The sequence below is a fragment of the Heptranchias perlo genome, chromosome 9 (genome assembly GCF_035084215.1).
Source record: "Heptranchias perlo isolate sHepPer1 chromosome 9, sHepPer1.hap1, whole genome shotgun sequence".
In the NCBI taxonomy this organism is placed as follows: domain Eukaryota; kingdom Metazoa; phylum Chordata; class Chondrichthyes; order Hexanchiformes; family Hexanchidae; genus Heptranchias; species Heptranchias perlo.
The window spans coordinates 81,511,033-81,535,249 of NC_090333.1; the positions used below are offsets into that span (position 1 = coordinate 81,511,033).

At 47.9% G+C, this 24,217-nt stretch overlaps 1 protein-coding gene across 4 annotated transcripts in view; it reads left to right on the plus strand.

Annotated features, from left to right (window-relative positions):
• The window catches only part of LOC137325561 (retinoic acid receptor RXR-gamma-A-like), a 285,684-nt gene that overhangs the window by 118,005 nt on the left and 143,462 nt on the right, over window positions 1-24,217 (plus strand). The window contains exon 1 of one of the 4 annotated variants that reach the window (XM_067990808.1): window positions 20,344-20,950. The exons of the other annotated variants lie outside the window; for them this stretch is intronic. Coding sequence (XP_067846909.1) covers window positions 20,917-20,950 — 34 coding nt within the window. The 5' untranslated portion in view covers window positions 20,344-20,916. Of the gene's footprint in view, window positions 1-20,343; window positions 20,951-24,217 lie in introns of those variants that run through there. 4 annotated transcript variants of the gene reach the window in all.

A 24,217-nucleotide genomic window follows, 5' to 3' on the forward strand; every position in this document is an offset into this window, starting at 1 on the left:
GCGGGCGGGCGGGGTGTGTGGGGAGGTATAGTGTGAGACCTCACTCAGCATTCGCCCTACATTGGAAGCCCCCGACCGTACTGTACGTTGGTTCCTGCTGCCTTCCGCAGGCCCGACCCCACCTAGGGAGGTGGGCCTTCCTGGTGCTGCTGAAGGCACCAATGCCCCTGGCAACAAATCGATACCATGCCACTGGAGGAAGGCCCTTCCTATGGTGTGCAAGCAAACTCAGTCTCTGGCCTGGTGTACGCTAGATGCACATGGGTCGCCCTGGGGTGTCCTTGAGTTTGGTGTTAGAGTGGGACAGACTGACATGGTCAGAGCAGGGAGGGCCTAACACAGCACAGAGGAACAAGGCGAGGGAGTAGAGCAGCCCAGATTAACGAGGGGAGGGGGTTTGAAACTTGTCGTGTTACCAATTCCTTAACATGTCGTTATTGCATTAATATAGCACCTTTCATGACCTCAGGGTCTCCCAAAGCACTTTACAGACAATGAATTACTTTTGAAATGAAGTCACGGTTCTTAAGTAGGCAAACGGGCCAGCCAATGTGTGCACAGTAAGATCCCACAAGCAGCAACATATGTCCAGTTTGGTGATGTTGGTTGAGGGATAAATATTGGCCCAGGATACCTGGGAGAACTCCCCTGCTCTTCTTCGAATAGTGGCCATGGGATCTTTTACATCCACCTGACAGGGCAGACCGGGCCTCAGTTTAACATCTCATCTGAAAATGGGCACCACTGACAGTGCAGCAACTCCCTCAGTACCGACCCTCCGACAGTGCAGCGCTCCCTCAGTACCGACCCTCCGACAGTGCAGCGCTCCCTCAGTACTGACCCTCCGACAGTGCGGCGCTCCCTCAGTACTGACCCTCCGACAGTGCAGCGCTCCCTCAGTACTGACCCTCCGACAGTGCAGCGCTCCCTCAGTACTGACCCTCCGACAGTGCGGCGCTCCCTCAGTACTGACCCTCCGACCGTGCAGCGCTCCCTCAGTACCGACCCTCCGACAGGGCAGCGCTCCCTCAGTACTGACCCTCCGACAGTGCAGCGCTCCCTCAGTACTGACCCTCCGACAGTGCAGCGCTCCCTCAGTACTGACCCTCCGACAGGGCAGCGCTCCCTCAGTACTGACCCTCCGACAGGGCAGCGCTCCCTCAGTACTGACCCTCCGACAGGGCAGCGCTCCCTCGGCACAGTTTCCGCTAAATAAAGTCACTAAATAAAGCCGCAGCTTTCAAACAGTTGTTCCCGTGTTGTTAGCATGTTACAGGGTCCTCAGTACCAGGACCAATGTGAGGAGTGGTCCGTCAGTGCGCACAGCCTGTCTCAGTTGAGTAGCCTCAATTTTTTGTGGTCCTCCTCCCCCCCCCACCCCCCCAACCCCCAGCGATGGAAGTGTGGTGGGCGGGACCTCAAGCCACTGATTGTATTCCCACCCCGGCCCACGTCCTGGGGTCAGGGGCATTTAATACCTCAGGCGGACGGCACCATTCACTGCGACCGTCGGCAAACTTCAAATTTAACCCCCCCACCCCCACCCCCGAGATCCTTAGGGAGGACGAGGTGTCGCTAGGGCACAAATGACATAGGAACAGGAGGAGGCCATTCAGCCCCTCGAGCCTGTTCTACCATTCAATTATATCATGGCTGATCTGTATCTTAACTCCATTTACCCGCCCTTGCTCCATATCTCTTAATACCCTTACCCAACAAAAATTGATCAATCTCAGTTTTGAAATATTCAGTTGACCCCCAGCCTCAACAGCCTTTTTGAGGGAGAGAGTTCCAGATTTCCACTCCCCTTTGTGTGAAGAAGTGCTTCCTGACATCACCCCTGAACGGCCGAGCTCTAATTTTCAGATTATGCCCCCTTGTTCTGGACTCCCCCACCAGAGGAAATAGTTTCTCTCTATCTACCCTATCAAATCCCTTTATCATTTTAAACTCCTTAATCAGATCAATCTTCAACCTTCTAAACTCAAGGGAATACAAGCCTATTTTATGCAACTGTCCTCATAATTTAACTCTTTAAGCCCTGTATCATTCTGGTGAATCTGCGCTGCACCCCCTCCAAGGCCGATATATCCTTCCTGAGATGCGGTGCCCAGAACGCAGTACTCCTGATGGGGTCTAACCACAGCTCTGTACAACCTGAAGCATAGCTTCCTGAATATTGAATTTTGACCCCCTTGAGATAAAGATCAATGTTCCTTTAGCCTTTTTGATGACAGAGTAGGTCACATTACTTATTCCCCTCATGTGCATGTCATTGTAACACGTCCTGTTTACAACAGAGAACACCGGGGATGGAGACCCCGGAGAATTTTTACACAAGGGGGCACAATCTTAAAATTGGAGCCAGGCCGTTCAGGGTGATGTCAGGAAGCACTTCTTCACACAAAGGGGAGTGGAAATCTGCCAAAAAAGCCTGTGGATGCTGGGGGTCAGTTGAAACATTCAGCACTGAGATGGATAGATTTTTGTTGGGTAAGGGTATGGAGGGATATGGAGCAAAGGCGGGTAAATGGGGTTGAGATACCAATCAGCCATGATCTGATTGATAGAAGAGTAGGCTCGAGAGGCTGAATGGCCTCCTCCTGCTCCTATGTTATTTGCGTCCTAGCGACACCTCCTCCTTCCTAAGGATCTCGAGGGGTGGGGTTGTTTTGTCCATCCTAGCTCAGGTTCATGGAGCCATTCAGAGCCTCATAAACCACCAGTCCAGCTGAGATCAGGGAGCAGAGTGCAGGCCGGGAATGAAGCCATCTAATCATTGAGCCACTGGGGGTTTGGAGGGGCGGGGGGCGGGGGGAGGGGGGAGCTGCCCCTTTGCAATATCAGGAAAGATTGAGCAGACCGGGGCTCTTTTCTCTAGAAAAGAGAAGGCTGAGGGGTGACCTGATAGAGGTCTTTAAGATTATGAAGGGGTTTGATAGGGTAGACGTAGAGAAGATATTTCTATTTGAGGGTGAGACCAAACCAGGGGCCATAAATATAAGATAGTCACTAATAAATCCAATAGGGAATTCAGGAGAAACTTCTTTACCCAGAGAGTGGTGAGAATGTGGAACTCACTACCACAAGGAGTAGTTGAGGCGAATAACATAGATGCATTTAAGAGAAAATTGGATAAACACAAGAGGGAGAAAGGAATAGAAGGATATCCTGATAATGTGAGATGAAGTAGGGCGGGAGGAGGCTCGTGTGGAGCATAAACACCAGCATAGACCAGTTGGGCCGAATGGCCTGGTTCTGTGCTGTAAATTCAATGTAATTCTATGCAAAATGGGCCAAAAACCGAGCCATAAATCTTGTCAGCAGCAAAGCTGCCCCAGCAGGAAAAGGCCAAAGGGCATCAGATGTTCACCCCCCCGCCGACCCCTCACCCACCCACCCAGTCAGATCCCACACACAGCACTTGCTCCTCAGATCCAGCGAAGAATGCTGGCACGCCTTGTGCACTGAAATTCAGTCAGGATAACACTTCCAAACATCATTCAGAGCTGAGTGTTGGAGTTTGGACCCGAATTGGCACCCTCGTAAAGACAGCCGTTTTCTGTAACAGAACAAGGAGTGTATTTAGTGACATAATGAGTACTCTTGACAGGGCGATTGTTCCTTACAAATTATGCTTTAGCCGTTCCTCAGTGTGTAATATTTTCCGAGCCATGAATTTTCTCTAATTACTCCCCTTTTGTGCTGCAACATTAAGTTTTAATTCTTGCCATCGTCAAACAGTTAACAGATTGCAGCAGATTAAACTCTAGGGATGTGAGATTCAATTGCGTTCTCTTCCTACACCATTGTCCAGGGGCCTCAACACACTCCGTCCATGCGAGACAGCAAATCAAATCACCGGTTAAGGCTCAGCTGGAGTATTGTGTTCAATTCTGGGCACCACACTTTAGGAAGGATGTTAAGGCCTTAGAGAGGGTGCAGAGGAGATTCACTAGAATGGTACCAGGGATGGGGAACTTCAGTTATATGGAGAGACTGGAGAAGCTGGGGTTGTTCTCCTTAGAACAGAGAAGGTTAAGAGGAGATTTGATAGAGGTGTTCAAATAATTACGGGTTTTGATCGAGTAGATAGGGAGAAACTGTTTCCACTGGCAGGAGGGTCGGTAACCAGAGGACACAGATTTAAGGTAATTGGCAAAAGAATCAGAGGGGAGATGAGGAGAATTTTTTTACGCAGTGAGTTATGATGATCTGGAATGCGCTGCCTGAAAGGGCGGTGGAAGCAGGTTCAATAATAACTTTCAAAAGGGAATTGGATAAATACTTGGAAAGGAAAAAATTGCAGGGCTATGGGGAAAGAGCAGAGGAATGGGACTGATTGGATAGCATTGCAAAGAGCCAGCACAGGCAAGATGGGCTGAATGGCCTCCGTCTGTGCTGTATTATTCTAAGTTTACGCCCTCTCATCTGCTCCATAGCATTCCCTGCTCATAGTGCGGCTCCCTCTACATGGAGCAGACCTAACCCTGCATTGGGTGAATCCTGGATTTGCCGGGTTGTCTACAGGCAGCGTCCTGATCTCCCTGTGCCTCTCCATTTCAATTCTCACCACCCCCCTGCCAGGCCAACATCCCATACCGCTCCAACCAAACCCATGGCAATCTCTGCCTGTCTCATCTTTCTCCTGGACATTCATAGGAACAAGAGGAGGCCATTCAGCCCCTTGAACTTGTTCCAGCATTCAATTAGATCATGGCTCATCTGTACCTTAACTCCATTTACCCGCCTTTGCTCCATATCCCTTGATATCCTTACCTAACAAAAATCTGTCGATCTCAGTTTTGAAAGCTCTAATTGACCCCCAGCGTCCACAGACATTTGGGGGAGAGAGTTCCTGATTTCCACTACCCTTTGTGTGAAGAAGTGCTTCCTGACATCACCCCTGAACGGCCGAGCTTTAATTTTAAGATCAGCCCCCTTGTTCTGGATTTTCCCACCGGCGGAAATGCTTTCTCTGTATCGATCCTATTGAATCCTTTTATCATTTTAAAGATCTCAATTAGATCACTCCTCAATCTTCTAAACTCAAGAGGATACAAGTCGAGTTGATGCAACCTGTCCTGATATTTTAACCCATTAAGCCATTCTTCAATCCTTTGGTCTGAACATTGTCCTATGTAGCCTTAGATCTCAGCTCATTCTCCATACCTGTTTCTCCCATCCATCTTGCAGTTCATTTCCGTCCATTTTGCAGGGGTTTTCATGCTGCTTTGCCTTTTCACTCCTTAACTAAAACTAAAGCTTGTCTGAGCTACTTTTGCTCCCTTTTTCTCATCAAATGCCTTTTCACTCCTTAACTAAAACCATCTTTTGTTTAGTAACCAGCCCTTTTTTAGAGCCCGCTTGACCGTTGCGGACAGCCCGATGAATGGACGGAGATGCACTTGTACAGTCCTAAGGACAGTGGGACATATTGGCGGGGGGCAGGGGAGGGAGTTGGTGATACATCATGGGTAACCATGGTCCCCCCAGCGACTCCCCTGATTGCTTTAGGCAGTCGGAGGAGGAGGAGGAGGACGGGGAGGGAATTCCCAGAATTTTTCCTGAGGTTGATCCCAGGTTTATTTCTCCGTCTTGTTTTGCCCCCGTCAGTAGCGGATGGGGAGGGTGGTGGACGGGGATCATAGGATGGGCCAAAGGGACTTTCCTCACCTTGCTTTCTACGTGCTTCTATTCGGAAGTGCCTTCTACCCAAATGAGCAGGAGGTCAGTGGCGTGAGGGCTGCTAAGTGCCTTGAGACGCTTAATGCAAGTGGTTGTCACTGATCAACATGACTAAAACTAGGAGACAATGAATATTCATGAGGGTGGCCCATCAATATTACTCTGTATAATCCACACCGTCACTATTTCTCTGTGAACTCCTTTTATTTTTCCTTCAGACCACATATGGGTGAGACAGAGGCAGCTCTGTTACAATGGCCAACACATTCAGAGAAGCAGCACTGTGATTACAGTGGGAGTACAGCTTTCTGTATAACATCATCGGTGACCTTTCGAAGGCTGGGAAATATATAAAAAGAAACCTTTGGAGGCTGCCTGGATCAGATCACTCAGGGTCTATCGGAAATCCAGCATACACAAAGTGCCAGTCCTCATACGCCCCGGGGAGGGGTGGGCGAGGGACCGTTCTCACAGTCACCCTCTCAGGTGGTTACCTGGTGAAACGGTTCGCTGGCATGATTTTCATTCCAATCAAATCAATGGAATGAAAATCAGATGGGTTCCTGAAAAAAGCGAGCGATCCAATCCACCAGTTTACCCTCCCCCCCCCACTCCGAGAGCAAAGTTTAAAATTACCCGGCCCCCCCACCCCCCGCCCACCTCCAGCCTATGGTCATCATCACATAATCTGCTGCTTCATCCAAGCATCAATTCCAAACTCAGATAAAACTCCTTCCCATTCATTGCCATTATCTAGAATCTCAAGGACCAAACTCCTTCCCATTCATCGCCATTATCTAGAATCTCAAGGACCAAACTCCTTCCCATTCATCGCCATTATCTAGAATCTCAAGGACCAAACTCCTTCCCATTCATCGCCATTATCTAGAATCTTAAGGACCAAACTCCTTCCCATTCATCGCCATTATCTAGAATCTCAAGGACCAAACTCCTTCCCATTCATCGCCATTATCTAGAATCTCAAGGACCAAACTCCTTCCCATTCATCGCCATTATCTAGAATCTCAAGGACCAAACTCCTTCCCAATCATCGCCATTATCTAGAATCTCAAGGACCAAACTCCTTCCCATTCATCACCATTATCTAGAATCTCAAGGACCAAACTCCTTCCCATTCATCGCCATTATCTAGAATCTCAAGGGTAGTCAAAGGAAGGGTGGAACCGATTTGGGACAAAAAAGATCTTCTTGCGGAGACAGAGGGCCTGGCTGAGGTACTAAATGAATACTTCGCATCAGTCTTCACTAGAGAAGAGGATGCTGGAAATCTAGCAGCGATATTGGATAGGATAAAAATAGATGAAGAGGAGGTACTTAAAAGATTGGCAGTACTCAAAGTAGAAAAGTCACCCGGTCCAGATGGGATGCATCCTAGATAACTGAGGGAAGCAAGGGTGGAAATTGCGGAGGTGCTGGCCACAATCTTCCAATCCTCCTTAGATATGGGGATGGTGCCAGAGGACTGGAGGATTGCAAATGTTACACCTCTTTTCAAAAAAGGGGAGAGGGATAAACCCGGCAAATACAGGCCAATCAGCCTAACGTTGATGGTGGGGAAACTTTTAGTGACAATAATCCTAGACAAAATTAATTTGCACTTGGAAAAAAATGGGCTAATAAATGAAAGTCAGCACGGATTTGTTAAAGGAAAATTATGTTTGACTAACTTGATTGAGTTTTTTGATGAAGTAACGGAGAGGGTTGATGAAGGTAGTGCAGTTGATGTGTATATGGACTTTCAAAAGGCATTTGATAAAGATTGTTAGCAAAATTAAAGCCCATGGGATTAAAGGGACAGTGGCAGCATGAATACAAAGTTGGCTAAGGGACAGAAAGCAGAGAGTAGTGGTGAACGGTTGTTTTTTAGACTGGAGGGAAGTATACAGTGATATTCCCCAGGGGTCAGTAGTAGGACCACGGCTCTTTTTGATATATATTAATGACCGGGCACAGGGACTTGGATATAGAGGGTATAATTTCAAAGTTTGCAGAAAATACGAAACTCAGAAATATAGTAAACAATGTGGAGGATAGTAACAGACTTCAGGAGGACATAGACAGATTGGTGAAATGGGTGGACACATGGCAGATGAAATTTAACACAGAGAAGTGTGAAGCAATATATTTTGGTAGGAAGAATGAGAAAAGGCAATATAAACTAAATGGTATAATTTTAAAGGGGGTGCAGGAACAGAGAGACCTGGGGGTGTATGTAAACAAATCTTTGAAGGTGGCAGGACAAGTTGAGAAGGCTGTTAAAGAAAAGGATGGGATCCTGGGCTGTATTAATAAAGGCATAGAGTACAACAGCAAAGCAGGTGTAGGTATGGTAGCATAGTGGTTATGTTACTAGATCAGTAATCTAGAAGCTTGGACTAAAAACCTGGAGTTATGAGTTCAAATCCCATCCACGGGAGCTGGGGAATTTAAATTCAATTAATTAAATAAAATCTGGAATAAAAAGCTAGTACCAGTAATGATGACCATAAAACTACTGGATTGTCGTAAAAACCCATCTGGTTCACTATTGCCCTTCAGAGGAAGGAAACCTGCCATCCTTACCTGGTCTGGCCTATATGTGACTCCAGACCCACAGCAATGTGGTTAATTCTTAACTGCCATCTGAAATGGCCTAGCAAGCCACTCAGTTGTACAATCCTGCTACAGAAAGTCATAATAAAAATAAAACCGGACGGACCACTAGGCACCAGACACGACAAAGGCAAACCAAGCCCAGTCGACCCTGCATAAGTCCTCCTGGGGATTTGTACCAAAATTGGGAGAGCTGTCCCACGTACTGGTCAAGCCACAGCCTGTACTCACAGAATCATAGCTTTCAGCCAACGGTCCCAGACTCCTCCCTCACCATCTCTGGGTGTGTCCTGTCCCACTGGCAGGACAGACCCACCAGAGGTGGCAGTACAGTGATATACAGTCAGGAGGGAGTGGCCCTGGGGGTCCTCAACATTGACTCCAGATCTCATGGCATCAGGTCAAACATTGGCAAGGAAACCTCCTGCTGTACCACCCAGTGCCCTCCCTCAGCTGATGAATCAGTCCTCCTCCATGTTGAGCACTGAGGGTAGCAAGGGCACAGAATGTACTCTGGGTGGGGGACTTCAATGTCCATCACCAAGTGTGTCCCGGTAGCACCAATACTGACCGAGCTGGCCGACTCCTGAAGGACATAGCTGCCACACTGGGCCTGCGGCAGATGGTGAGCAAACCAACACGAGGGGAAAAACCGACTTGACCTCGTCCTCATCAATGCTACCTGTCGCAGATGTATCTGTCCATGACAGTATTGGTAGGAGTGACCACCGCACAGATCTCATGGAGACGAAGTCCCGACTTCACACTGAGGTCACCGTCCACCATGCTAAATGGGATAGATTCAGAACAGATCTAGCAGCTCAAAACTGGGCATCCATGAGGTGCTGAGGACCATCAGCAGCAGCACAATCTGTAACCTCATGGCCTGGCATTTCCTCATTCTACCATCAAGCCAGGGGATCAACCCTGGTTCAATGAGGAGTGCAGAAGAGCATGCCAGGAGCAGCACCAGGCTGCACCTAAAAATTAGGTGAGAAGCTGGAACACATGCATGCTAAACAGCGGAATCAGCATACTATAGACAGAGCTAAGCGATTCCACAACCAACGGATCAGATTCAAAGCTCTGCAGTCCTGCCACATCCAATCGTGAATGGTGGTGGACAGTTAAACAACTAACGAGAGGAGGAGGCTCTGTAAACATCCCTGTCCTCAATGATGACAGATCCCAACACATTAGTGCAAAAGACAAGGCTGAAGCGTTTGCGACCATCTTCAGCCAGAAGTGCGGAGTGGATGATCCATCTCGGCCTCCTACCCGATATCCCCACCATCACAGAAGCCAGTCTTCAGCCAATTCGATTCACTCCACCTGATATCAAGAAACAGCTGAGTGCACTGGATTCAGCAAAGGCTACTGGGCCCCGACAACATCCCAGCAGTGCTGAAGCCTTGTGCTCCAGAACTAGCCGTGCCTCCAGCCAAACTGTTCCAGTACAGCTACAACACTGACATCTATCCGACAATGTGGAAAATTGCCCAGGTATGTCCTGTTCATAAAAAGCAGGTCAAATCCAATCCGGCCATTTACTGCCCCATCAGTCCACTCTCAATCATCAGCAAAATGATGGAAGGTGTCATCAACAGTGCTATCAGGTGGCACCTGCTCACCGATGCTCAGTTTGGGTTCCACCAGGACCACTCGGCTCCAGACCTCATTACAGCCTTGGTCCAATCATGGGCAAAGGAACTGAATTCCAGAGGTGAGGTGAGAGTGACTGCCCTTGACATCAGGACAGCATTTGACCGAGTGTGGCACCAAGGAGCCCTAGTAAAATCGAAGTCAATGGGAATCAGGAGGAAAATGCTGCAGTGGGTGGAGTCATACCTGGCACAAAGGAAGATGGTAGCGGTTGTTGAAGGCCAATCATCTCAGCCCCAGGACATTGCTGCAGGAGTTCCTCAGGGCAGTGTCCTAGGCCCAACCATCTTCAGCTGCTTCTACAATGACCTTCCCTCCATCATAAGGTCAGAAGAGGAGATGTTTGCTGATGATTGCACAGTGTTCAGTTCCATTCGCAACCCCTCAGATAATGAAGCAGTCCATGCCTGGATGCAGCAAGATCTGGACAACATCCAGGCTTGGGCTGATAAGTGGCAAGTAACATTTGCGCTAGACAAGTGCCAGGCAATGACCATCTCCAACAAGAGAGAGTCTAACCACCACCCCCTGACATTCAACGGCATTACCATTGTCGAATCCCCCACCATCGACATCCTGAGAGTCACCATTGACCAGAAACTTAACTGGACCAGCCACATAAATACTGTGGCTACAAAAGCAGGTCAGAGGCTGGGTATTCTGCAGCGAGTGACTCACCTCCCGACTCCCCAAAGCCTTTCCACCATCTACAAGGCACAAGTCAGGAGTTTGATGGAATACTCTCCACTTGCCTGGATGAGTGCAGCTCCAACAACATTCAAGATGCTCGACACCATCCAGGACAAAGCAGCCCGATTGATTGGAACCCCATCTACCATCTTAAATATTTTCTCCCTCCATCACCGGCGCACTGTGGCTGCAGTGTGTACCATCCACAGGATGCACTGCAGCAACTCACCAAGGCTTCTTCGACAGCACCTTCCAAACCCGCGACCTCTACCACCTAGAAGGACAAGGGCAGCAGGCACATGGGAACAACACCACCTGCACGTTCCCCTCCAACTCACACACCATCCCGACTTGGAAATATATCGCCGTTCCTTCATCGTCGCTGGGTCAAAATCCTGGAACTCCCTTCCTAACAGCACTGTGGGAGAACCTTCACCACACAGACTGCAGCGGTTCAGGAAGGCGGCTCACCACCACCTTCTCAAGGGCAATTAGAGATGGGCAATAAATGCCGGCCTTGCCAGCGACGCCCACATCCCATGAACGAATAAAAAAAACTTCTGCTCAACCTCTACAAAATACCGGTTAGGCCTCAAGTGGATTATTGTGTTCAATTCTGGGAAGGATGTCAAGGCCTTGGAGAAGTTGCAGAAGAGATTTATTTCAATGGTACCAGGGATGAGGGACTTCAGTTATGTGGAGAGACTGGAGAAGCTGGGATTGTTCTCCTTAGAATAGGGAAGGTTAGGGGGTGATATGATCGTACTGTTGAAATGATGAACGGTTTTGATAGGATAGATAAGGAGAAACTGTTTCCACTGGCAGAAGGGTCGGTAACCGGAAGACATGGATTCAAGGTCATCGGCAAAAGAGCCAGAGGAGACATGAGGAAACTTTTTTTACGCAGCGAGTTGTTATGATCTGGAATGCACGGCCTGAAAGGGCGGTGGAAGCAGATTGAATAGTAACTTTCAAAAGGGAATTGGATAAATACTTGAAGGGGGAAAAATTTCAGGGGAAGGAGCAGGGGAGTGGGACTAATTGGACAGTACTTTCAAAGAGTTGGCACAGGCACGACGGGCTGGATGGCCTCCTCATGTGCTGTATCTACTATGATACTATGATAATATGACCAACTGTTTCCCACTCGTCTTCAGTATGTAAAATCTCAAGGACCAAACTCCTTCCTATTCATTTCCATTACCTAGAATCTCAAGAGCCAAACCCCTTCCCATTCACCTGCGTTGTGTAGAATCTTACTGGATCTAATTCCTGCCCATTCACCATTCGGTACAGAATGCCAACAGACCAAACTTCTTCCCATTCACCCCCATCAAACTGAATCATAATTGAGCAAGATGTTTACAATGTAAGAAGATAAAAAGCCTGATCCTGCTCTACCCACCCATTTAATCTCCCTCCACACACCATGTACACTCTCCCCTATCATGGACTCTACCCACCCATTTAATCTCCCTCCACACACCATGTACACTCTCCCCTATCATGGACTCTACCCACCCATTTAATCTCCCTCCACACACCATGTACACTCTCCCCTATCATGGACTCTACCCACCCATTTAATCTCCCTCCACACACCATGTACACTCTCCCCTATCATGGACTCTACCCACCCATTTAATCTCCCTCCACACACCATGTACACTCTCCCCTATCATGGACTCTACCCACCCATTTAATCTCCCTCCACACCCCATGTACACTCTCCCCTATCATGGACTCTACCCACCCATTTAATCTCCCTCCACACACCATGTACACTCTCCCCTATCATGGACTCTACCCACCCATTTAATCTCCCTCCACACACCATGTACACTCTCCCCTATCATGGACTCTACCCACCCATTTAATCTCCCTCCACACACCATGTACACTCTCCCCTATCATGGACTCTACCCACCCATTTAATCCCCCTCCACACACCATGTACACTCTCCCCTATCATGGACTCTACCCACCCATTTAGTCTCCTGAAGGAAAGTTCTATATAAACACTCCCTGATCCTCATCAAGGACTAGAATATTGATCCATCCTCACCAAGACATATCCATTGTATAGAATTCTAATAGATTAAACCAAAATGTTGTGTAAACAATACTGGAACATGTTCCTGACCTTAAGGGTGAGTGCCTGAAGTAACATCATAGAAACAAAGATAATACCCCAAGGTTCTTCAGCAATTGTCCATTTCAAATGGTGTGTGAAATCATTCAGCTCTGTGACTCCTCGAAGCTAGTTCCCATGGTGATGTCCTGTGCACTGACTATTTAAAGGAGCGGTACGCTCGGGTAGAAATCTTTGACAAACCTCATCTTTGTTTGGGAAGGCAGAAGAGCCGGGAATGACGTGTCCGTCATGAGGGGATCACACACCGGCGACAAGGTGGTGTGTTTTGAGTGTAATTTACCTCAATGTTTTGTTGGGGTTAGAAAGAAAGAAATTGCATTTCAATAGCGCCTTTCACAAACCCAGGATGTCCCAAAGCGCTTTACAACCACTGAAGTACTTTTGAAGTGTAGTCATCGTTGTAATGTAAGAAACGTGGCAGCCAATTTGCGCACAGCAAGGTCCCACAAAGCGCAATGTGATAAGTGACCAAATTATCTGTTTTAGTGATGTTGGTTGAGGGGTAAATATTATCCAGGACACTGGAGAACTCCCCTGCTCTTCTTCAAATAGTGCCGTGGGACCATTTACGTCCATCTGAGAGAGAGCAGACAGGGCCTCGGTCTAACATCTCATCCGAAAGACAGTGCAGCACTCCCTCAGTATTGCACTGGGAGTGTCAGCCTGGATTATGTGCTCAAGTCTCTGGAGTGGGACTTGAACCCACAACCTTCTGATTCGGAGCGCTACCCACTGAGACACGGCTGACACCATTTGGTTGTCCATAAACCAGAGTTTTGAAGCCGAATTTTCCAATCCCATTGGCAACCCCACTGGGCTTTGCATCTGCCTGTCCCCCTGAGATGGCAGTGGACTCTGGGAGGCAGGCAGAATGGCTTCCAGGCCCATCCGCTGCCTCAGTATTGTGCACTGGCATTCTGCCCCCTGTTGTTTCCGTTGTTACTGATAAAACTACATTTAAAACTGTGAAACCTAAGGTTCCCCCTGACGGGTCAGTCAGTTTACGGAGCTGCGTGGACCAGGGAGTCACAGATGCAATCCCATGCCTCTGTTGAGTTGGCTGATCTCAATCAGGGTGCTGGTAGAGATGCTCCGATTGGCTCCAGCACTGCTGGGTTAGGTAGGCGATAATCAGTCAAGGCTGCCATTCCCAACCACCATGCCGTGACCCCAGGTGAGAAGTGTCTACGTGTTGATGTCAGGAACGCATAGGATCAGGCTTGAATTCCTGCTGACACTCATTGTTGAGCTTCACTCATTAATAATGAATGACTGCTTGGGTGAGCCCTTCCGACTCCCCCCTCATTTTTGGACAAAGTGAAACCTTCCAACTGCCCCTCCTTTCTAGTCAAAGTGAGACCTTCAACTCCCCCCACCCCATCATTTCTGGTCAAAGTGGGATGTTCCAACCTCCCCTCACTTCTCGTCCAAGTGAGACCTTCCAACTCGCCCACACTATTAGCAATCACTCGCCTATTTGAATGCACATACGCTGGGAATTTCCCCGGGAGTTCAGCCGCCGTAACTTCAACAGAAGACTGGTGGAAACCCCATTGATGCAGTCCATCCGAGATTTCCACCAAAATTACCAGAGAACCCCCTGCACCCCCAAGGAGATTTCCAGTGATGCACTGACCTCGTTACTTAGTCTATTAGTACATTTTGTATAGGGTTGCCAACTCTGGCTGGACATATTCCTGGAGGTTTCCTCAAATGACCCCTCCCCCCACCTCCAACCACCCCGCCTGGTCAAACAGCCATTTTCCCCCCATCTCCAAATATTTTTATAACTAATTAACGAAAGTGTTCAATTTTTTATGTCCCTATGATCTTTCTCACAGGTTTTTTGCTTACGGCAGTGTCCAGGAGATTAATCTTCAATTTCTGGAGACTCCACGTCAATCCAGGAGGGTTGGCAACTCTAATTTTGCATCAGACAGAATAATTGAAGTGTTTGAGACAACCCAGGGGTTCTGAGGGGCTAATGCAGTCTCTGAGACCCCAACCAATTTGGGTATACATCGCACTTAAAATCTCAGCTGTGTCTTCACCCTTACAAAATTCTCCTAAGGTTAGGGGGTCTGAAGGGTAAGATTGTAATAAATAAATAAATAGTAAGTAAGTAAACCCAATAAATCCAATAAGGAACTCAGGAGAAACTTCTTTACTCAGAGAGTGGTGAGAATGGGGAGCTCGCCACCACAAGGAGTAGCTGAGGCGAATAGCATAGATGCATTTAAGGGGAAGCTGGATAAACTACATGAGGGAGAAAGGAATAGAAGGGAGAGATGATGAGGGGAGGGAGGAGGCTCGTGTGGAGCATAAACACTGGCACAGACCAGTTGGACTGAATGGCCTGTTTCTGTGCTGTAGTTTCGACTTAATTCTGTGTAATTGGTTAAAGTTTTGAGTGAGATCCTTAATCAGCGCATAATCTCAATAATCTTGTTAAGATAGCCGTGGTATCTGAGGAACACTCAAGGATCATGCTCACCTCTAGGGAGCGCTGGCAATACCATTAACTTCTTTTAACAGGGGGCCTGATCTAGAATCAAAGAGGAAAAGGGGGGAAGGGACTGTGAAGGGAATGGGGGTCCGTCCTGTTTTAAGTTGTGAAATTTCTATGTAATGAACTTTCATTTTGAATTGCCTTGTCTTTTTATGTTGGATGCCATGGCAGAGAGATTGGGTCGACTCGGCCTGTATTCACTAGCGTTTAGAAGAATGAGAGGTGATCTCATTGAAACATATGAAATTCTGACAGGGCTAGACAGACTGGATGCAGGGAGGATGATTCCCCTGGCTGGGGCGTCCAGAACGAGGGGTCACAGTCTCAGGATACGGGGTAGGACATTTAGGACTGAGATGAGGAGAAATTTCATAACTGAGGGTGGTGAACCTGTGGAATTCTCTACCACAGAAGGCAGTGGAGGCCAAGTCACTGAATATATTTAAGAAGGAGCTGGATAGATTTCTAGACACAAAAGGCATCAAGGGGTATGGGGAGAGAGCGGGAATATGGTATTGAGATAGAGGATCAGCCATGATCATATTGAATGGCGGAGCAGGCTCAAAGGGCCGAATGGCCTACTCCTGCTCCTATTTTCTATGGCTGTTTCTATTAAATTCTCTTTTGACCTTTTATCTTGAGACCTGTAGGGAAAGTGAATATACAGATCTGTCTGGAGTCCTCACAAATGAATGACAATTTTAAACGGGTTCCTGTTAACTATTTTCTGGGAGGGGTCTCTGGTTTTGTGCTTGTAAGTATGTGGATACACGTTGTCTAGTTTGAGACCTCTTTAAACACTGCTAACCAAATCTTTATAGCACAATGGTTATGGAAAAGGACAAATATAGAACAGGAGTAAAAGTTCTCAATTGGGGAATGGCCAATTTTACTAAGCTGAGATGTGATTTAGCAAAAGTGGACTGGAAACAGCTACTTGAAGGTAAATCAGTGTCAGAGCTGTGGGAGGCATTCAAGGGGGAGATTCAAGGGGTTCAGAGTAAACATATTCCCACAAAGAAAATGGGCGGGATTCCCAAATCTAGAGCCCCCTAGATGCCAAGGAGCAAACAGGATAGGAGAAGGCAAAAAAGGGAAGCTTATGTCAGACACCAAAATCCCAATACTGCAGAAAGCCTAGAGGAATATAAAAAGTGCAGGGGTGAAATTAAAAAGGAAATTAGGAAAGCAAAGAGAGGGCATGAAAAAATACTGACAAGTAAAATCAATGAAAACCCAAAGATGTTTTATAAATACATAAAGATCACGAGGATAACTAAGGAAAGAGTAGGGCCTGTTAGAGACTTGAAAGGTAAACTATGTGTGGAGGCAGAAGATGTGGGTACGGTTCTTAATGAATACTTTACATCTGTCTTCACAAAAGAGAGGGACGATGCAGAGATTGTAGTTAAGGAGGAGGACTGTGAAATATTGGATGGGATAAACATAGTGAGAGAGGATATTATGGGGTTTAGCATCTTTAAAAGTAGATAAATCGCCAGGCCCGGATGAAATGTTTCCCAGGCTGTTAAGAGAAGCAAGAGAGGAAATAGCAGAGGCTCTGACCATCATTTTCCAATCCTCCCTGGTTACAGGCATGGTGCCGGAGGATTGGAGAACTGCTAACGTTGTACCATTGTTCAAAAAGGGAGAAAGGGATAGACCGAGTAATTACAGGCCAGTCAGTTTAACCTCAGTGGTGGGCAAATTATTGGAAAAAATTTTGAGGGACGATATAAATTGTCATTTAAAAAGGCACAGATTAATCAAGGACAGTCAGCATGAATTTGTTAAGGGAAGGTCGTGTCTGACTAACTTGATTGAATTTTTTGAGGCGGTAACAAGGAGGGTTGATGAGGGTAGCGCGTTTGATGTAGTCTACATGGATTTTAGCAAGGCTATTGACAAGGTCCCACATGGCAGACTGGTCAAAAAAGTAAAAGCCCATGGGATCCAAGGGAAAGTGGCTAGTTGGATCCAAAATTAGCTCAGTGGCAGGAAGCAAAGGGTAATGGTTGATGGGTGTTTTTGTGACTGGAAGGCTGTTTCCAGTGGGGTTCCGCAGGGTGGTGGGGGTCGGAAACTCACTGCCCGAAAGGGTGGTGGAGGCAGAAACCCTCAACTCATTTAAAAAATACCTGGATGTGCACCTGAAGTGCTGTGATTTCTGCTTTCTTCATAGGAACTTGCTCAGTGATAGAAAAACTCTCTTGCACTGAGGGGTGAGAAGCTGCTTGGACCAGCTGCATCTGAGCAGTTCACTCAGATCAAACGAGTGTACAGGCCACTACGTTATGATTATGTAAATTGGGTGTGATCTCACTGGAAAAGAGAAGGTTGAGAGGTGATCTGATTGCTGTTTTAGGACTCGAAAGGGACTGGATAATGTCCACCGTGACGAGCTGTTTCACCCTGTCCAGAACAGTAGAACCAGAGGATACGGCCTGCACTTGAAGGGCGGCAAATTCAAAACTAATCTGCGGAAACAATATCTCAGTGAGTGAGTGGTCAGTCTGTGGGTCAGGGTCCCGAGGGAAACGGTGGAATCAGTTCGTGTTCATACATTCAAATACAAATTAGATAAGATTTCTTTCAGAAAATAACTTTCTGGGATACGGTATACGAGTAATTTGAGACTTGACATATGGTGAGTGTAACAGGACTGGGAGGAACAGGTGACTTTGGACCTATGGTTCCCAAATCTCTCCACCACTGGGGGTTTTCCTCACCTCATGTCCGGGTGTGTTGTAGGCTCATTGATGGAGATTGATTGCCACGATTAGTCAACAACTCCATTATCATTGTATCATGCGACTTCCAGGATGGTAGAAGGCCAACTAGATGGACCTTGGTCTTTTTTCATTGAGCAATTCTTGTGTACAGCAGAACTCTGTAAGTACAAAAGGGTGAACTTGCAGAAAAAAGCTCATCAAAAAACTTTTGTTATCTTAGTCTCAGGAGAAGAATCAGTTCTAGTTAAGTACCAAATTCCGAGTTTGTCTGCTTATTCCCTCGCTTCTTCCATTCTTGTAATAAACAATTTGTAGTTTAGCCTGAATTGCATCTATCAGCATGGGGTTCTCTCAGAGACGTGAGGAGTACATGGTGGGCATCCCATATCTGGTATAAGTAGAGTCGTCAACCCTCCAATGTTGTCCTGGAGCCTCCAAGAAATGAAGATTAATCTCCAGGACACTACTGCGGGCAAAAAACCCGGGAGAGGAATCAAAGAGGCTTTAAAAAAGTCTTCTTTTCATTTTTTTTCAACACTTTTGTTTACTAATTATAAGAATATTGGGGATGGGTAAAAAAGGCTGTTTGACTGACAGTCTAGAATTATACAATCGAGTAATGAAGTCTGTTCGTCCTCCAATTGGTGCAGGAACTCAGTGCCCTGTGAGGATGGATGTATGGGGTGACCAATAGAGGGGGGGCATGGGGCGGGAGGTCATGTGATGAAACCTCCAGGAATATGTCCAACCAGAGTCGGCAGCCCCTAGGTATAAACTAATAGCTCAGTGAGTAGCACTGTTGATTTTAAATCAGAAGTCCATGGGTTCAAGTCCCACCTGAGTGCATAATCCAGGCTGACACTCCCTGTGCAGTACTGAGGGAGGTGCTGTCTTTCGGGTGGAGACGTTAAACCGAGGCCCTACCTGCCCTCTCAGATGGATGTAAAAGATCCCATGGCTGCTATTTGGAAGAAGAGCAAGGGGAGTTCTCCCCAATGTCCTGGCCGATATCTATCCCTCAACCAACATCACTAAAAAATTGATCATCTGGTCACTTGTCTCATTGCTGTTTGTGGGATCTTGCTGTGCGCAAATTGGCCGCCGCATTTCCCAACAGCGACTACACTTCAAAAATACTTCATTGGCTGTAAAGTGCTTTGAGACGTCCTGAGGTCATGAAAGGAGCTCGATAAATGCAAATTCTTTTCTTCCCCCAGAAAAGTAGATCCACCATACCTTTCAATAGTCCCGTTTTAATCAGGACGGCTTGACATTAAACTAATGAGACGAGCAGCAGGCAGCACACACGACTCCCAAACAGGCAAAAGCACCAGATCTTCTGGTACTCCAGAGATATCTGCCACCACGGCAAGCTTCAATCCAACCCACCCTTTCAACACACCACAGGTTGAGAGAGAGGCACGAGCCCCTTGTGGGGAATAAAACAGATCCAAATTACGGGCCTTGTGCCAAGACACCGGCCTTAAGATTTCAGTCATGCGGAGAGACTGGAGAAGCTGGGGTTGTTCTCCATAGAACAGAGAAGGTTAAGGGGAGATTTGATAGAGGTGTTCAAAAATATAAAGGGTTTTGATGGGGTAAATAGGGAGAAACTGTTTCTGTTGGCAGGAGAGTCGGTAATCGGAGGACACAGATTTAAGGTAATTGACAAAAGAGCCAGAGGGGAGTTGAGGAGAATTTTTTTTACGCAGCGAGTTGTTATGATCTGGAATGCACTGCCTGAAAGGGCGATGGAAGCAGATTCAATAGTGACTTTCAAAAGGGAATTGGATAAATACTTGAAAAGGAAAAATTTGCAGGGCTATGGGGAAAGAGCAGAGGGAGTGGGACTAATTGGATAGCTCTTTCAAAGAGCCGGCACAGGCACGATGGGCCGAATGGCCTCCTCCTGTGCTATATCATTCCATGATTCTATGAAAAGGGGGTCTGGACGCACGAATCCCTCCTTGTAAAGGGCAGTAACGCTGATACAATCTCTCGAAAAGGGGTCCCAAAGGTGAAACCCCTCGTCCTCCCCCACTTTAAACCCTACAGCCAGCTCAAGCCTCGGCTTGAAGAGCACTGTCCTCTACTGGAGCCTGGGGCTCTGCAGACTGGGCCCTTGAAGCTGAGGTCTGAGCATTTATATTACGCTTAATGGAATAAGATCTCTCAAATCTTTTTATAGTTTAAGCTACTTTAGCATGTGTTGGCCGGTGGGGGGGTACACGGGACGGTGGAACGCGGAGTGTCGAATTAAATAGTTGTGCAGAGGCTGTTCGAATCCAAGGCTGTTTATGTACACAGCAGACATGTGTACAGTTTAATAATTGACCACAGCAGAGATAGGGAGCTTAACGTTCGAAGTGTAGGCTTTGATTTGTGGCAGTGCAGTTAATTAATGGATTTGTGAAGAGTGCCGGGGGAACTGGGTTTAGGGACACAGTGTCAGTCTGCATTTTCTCTCGAGAATCATCCGGACTTCCCGAGCAAAGGTTGGAGGAGGCCGGAGAGAGGCCGTTGGATTTGGATTTTCTCCTCAAATGCCCATGACCTTTGATCTGTTGATCAAGTCTCTTCTGCTTGTGGTGGTGCTGTTTTTTTTATATATATATATATATATATATAGATGACACTGGTTTTCCAGTCCTTTGGCTAGCCTTCTGTGTGTTTTTTTTACCATTCGGTGCTCCCCTTTCTTGTGAAGGCATCGAACACGTGCCCTCCCTGCTGGCCTTTCCACCTGAACGGAGCCGACAGTCTGGGTTAGCGTCAGTCTCTCCCGATCAGTGTTGCCGGTGACTCTCCTGACAGCTAGCTGCACAGTCAAACCATCTGGTATCCGGTCATAAAGTCCATGAGTGATAATGGAGGACTTTTGGACCCTTCGCCCCACTTATGGTAAGCGGTGCTCAATCGGAGGTGTGTTTGCAGCACGACAATGCTTGCGTCTTTTCGAGAGGACCCTTGACTCGAAAGGACATGGCGCCGTGAGTAACGTGCTCTCTCCCTCTCGCGTGCGTGTGTGCCGTTTCTTTTTTGGTCCTTTCTTCGAAGAAGTTGCTTCCACGTGTAAGGACGTGGAGTGGATTCTCGGCCAGTGGTTCCCGTGCGGCCGACGCCATTGTCAAATGTAGACCTGCCCGGGCCGCGTTGAGTAGGCCTGTCGCTGGGAGGGGGGGGAGGGGGGGGAGGGCGATGCTGGTCCCGTTTGCTCCCGGTCTTCGGCTGGCACTTGGTGTTACCCCACAAACCCACCGCACCGCCCCCGCCCCCACACACCCTGAATGTACCAAACGTACTCAAAGGCCCCTGCCTTACTAGGCTGAATGGGCCTGTGTGTGTAATGAAGTAGCAGAGCAGGTTAAGGGGAGATTTAATAGAGGTGTTCAAAATTACGAAGGGTTTTGATAGAGTAAATAAGGAGAAACTGTTTCCATTGGCAGGAGGGTTGGTAACCAAAGGGCACAGATTTAAGGTGATCGGCAAAAGAACCAGAGGGGAGATGAGGAAAAATTTTTTTACGCAGCGAGTTGTTATGATCTGGAATGCACTGCCTGAAAGGGCGGTGGAAGCAGATTCAATAGTGACTTTCAAAAGGGAATTGGATAAATACTTGAAAAGGAAAAATTTGCAGGGCTATGGGGAAAGAGCTGGGGAGTGGGACTAACTGGATAGCTCTTTCAAAGAGCCGGCACAGGCACGATGGGCCGAGTGGCCTCCTCCTGTGCTGGATGATTCCATGCGCAAAACAGCAGGTTTCTATTTGGGGGAGATGGGCTAGGCAGAGGCCAACTCTGCTTTGCTGCGAGACAGTGGCGAGTGTGAGCTGATACAGGGACAAGCCTTTGGAGGCTCAGACACATGCAACAGGTGCCCGGAGAAGACAGTCTCCAATCTGGGATCAATTGTCCCCATTAGAAGAAGAGTTGAATCCCCATCTGTTGGGGGCTCCGGAGGGATTAACGATGGAGAATAGAACTCCACGATCCCAGGCCCATGGGGGGGTGGGGGAACGACGTGGGGAGGGCAGGGGGGGCTGTGCTCGGAGGGACCGTGGCTTCTCCATGATTCCTGCAGGTTGGGATCATTGGATCGCAGGATTAAATCTTTTGCATTTTGTAAAGCACAGATGGGAGGTTCATAATCGAATCATTGTACAACGTACTCGGGCGGGTTTCATGGGTCGAGTGGCCTTTTCTCTCCGTGCTTTCCTTTGTTCTTAAATGATTAGCAATTCTTTTGGTTTGTTCAGTCTTCTAGTCTTCATTACTTCCCATTTAGCCAATATTGCACGGGAGGGTGTGCCCGCGTATGTGCACAAGCGTGTGTGTGTATGTGAGCGTGTGTGTGTATGTGAGTGTGTGTATATGAGCATGTGCGTGTGTGTGCTTGTATGTTTGTGTGTATGTGTGCGTGCGTGCGTGTGTGTGCATGTGTGCATGTATATGAGTATGTCCATGTATATGTGTGTGTATATGAGTGTGTGCGTGTGTTCACTGTTTATTTGTCCTGTGTTTATCGTCGATTTGCAGTGTTAACATTGAGCACTATAAATGGACTCCATTGCACTGATAGTAGGCCCGAGGACCAAGTACCAGCTGCATTGGGAAGGAGAATGGGGAGAGGTGTGCTGGGGTACAGTGTTCTATGTGCTGGGATACAGGGCTCCATGTGCTGGGGTACAGTGTTCTATGTGCTGGGGTAGAGTATTCTATGTGCTGGGGCACAGTGTTCTATGTGCTGGGGCACAGGGCTCCATGTGCTGGGGTACAGTGTTCTATGTGCTGGGGTACAGTATTCTATGTGCTGGGGCACAGTGTTCTATGTGCTGGGATACAGGGCTCCATGTGCTGGGGCACAGTGTTCTATGTGCTGGGGTACAGTGTTCTATGTGCTGGGGTACAGTATTCTATGTGCTGGGGTACAGTGTTCTATGTGCTGGGATACAGGGCTCCATGTGCTGGGGTACAGTGTTCTATGTGCTGGGGTACAGTGTTCTATGTGCTGGGATACAGGGCTCCATGTGCTGGGGCACAGTGTTCTATGTGCTGGGATACAGGGCTCCATGTGCTGGGGTACAGTGTTCTATGTGCTGGGGTACAGTATTCTATGTGCTGGGGCACAGTGTTCTATGTGCTGGGGCACAGGGCTCCATGTGCTGGGGTACAGTGTTCTATGTGCTGGGGTACAGTAATCTATGTGCTGGGGTACAGGGCTCCATGTGCTGGGGTACAGTGTTCTATGTGCTGGGGTACAGTATTCTATGTGCTGGGGCACAGGGCTCCATGTGCTGGGGTACAGTGTTCTATGTGCTGGGGCACAGGGCTCCATGTGCTGGGGTACAGTGTTCTATGTGCTGGGGCACAGGGCTCCATGTGCTGGGGTACAGGGCTCCATGTGCTGGGGTACAGGGCTCCATGTGCTGGGGTACAGTGTTCTATGTGCTGGGGCACAGGGCTCCATGTGCTGGGGTACAGTGTTCTATGTGCTGGGGCACAGGGCTCCATGTGCTGGGGCACAGGGCTCCATGTGCTGGGGTACAGTGTTCTATGTGCTGGGGCACAGGGCTCCATGTGCTGGGGCACAGGGCTCCACGTGCTGGGGTACAGTGTTCTATGTGCTGGGGCACAGGGCTCCATGTGCTGGGGTACAGTGTTCTATGTGCTGGGGCACAGGGCTCCATGTGCTGGGGTACAGGGCTCCACGTGCTGGGGTACAGTGTTCTATGTGCTGGGGTACAGTGTTCTATGTGCTGGGGTATAGGGTCTGCATGCTGGGAAATTGGTCTCCTCAATTGGAGGTTAATTGTTGAGGGACATTTCCGTAGATTGGCAGCTGCTTGTAAATTCTTGTCACCTGTCCTCGGGGAATCATAAAAAAACAGCAGGAAATCACTGGCTTACTGCTCTGTTGTTTTAATACTGGGACACCTGTTGGGATGGAATTGTGCTTTTACATATCGAACTATTTTCAAAAATTTTATCTTGGCGGGTTCCTAGAGATGGACGAAGCCGTTTTATGTTTTTATTATAGGGTGTCTGGAGGAGAGCAGCGATAAATTGAGGTTCTTTTGTGAGGCAGGCCTAAAGGTTGAGAGATTTTGGTTCTTCAGTGCTCGGAACTGTGGAAATGCAATTGCAGCCAAATTCCACCAAGGACAGTGAC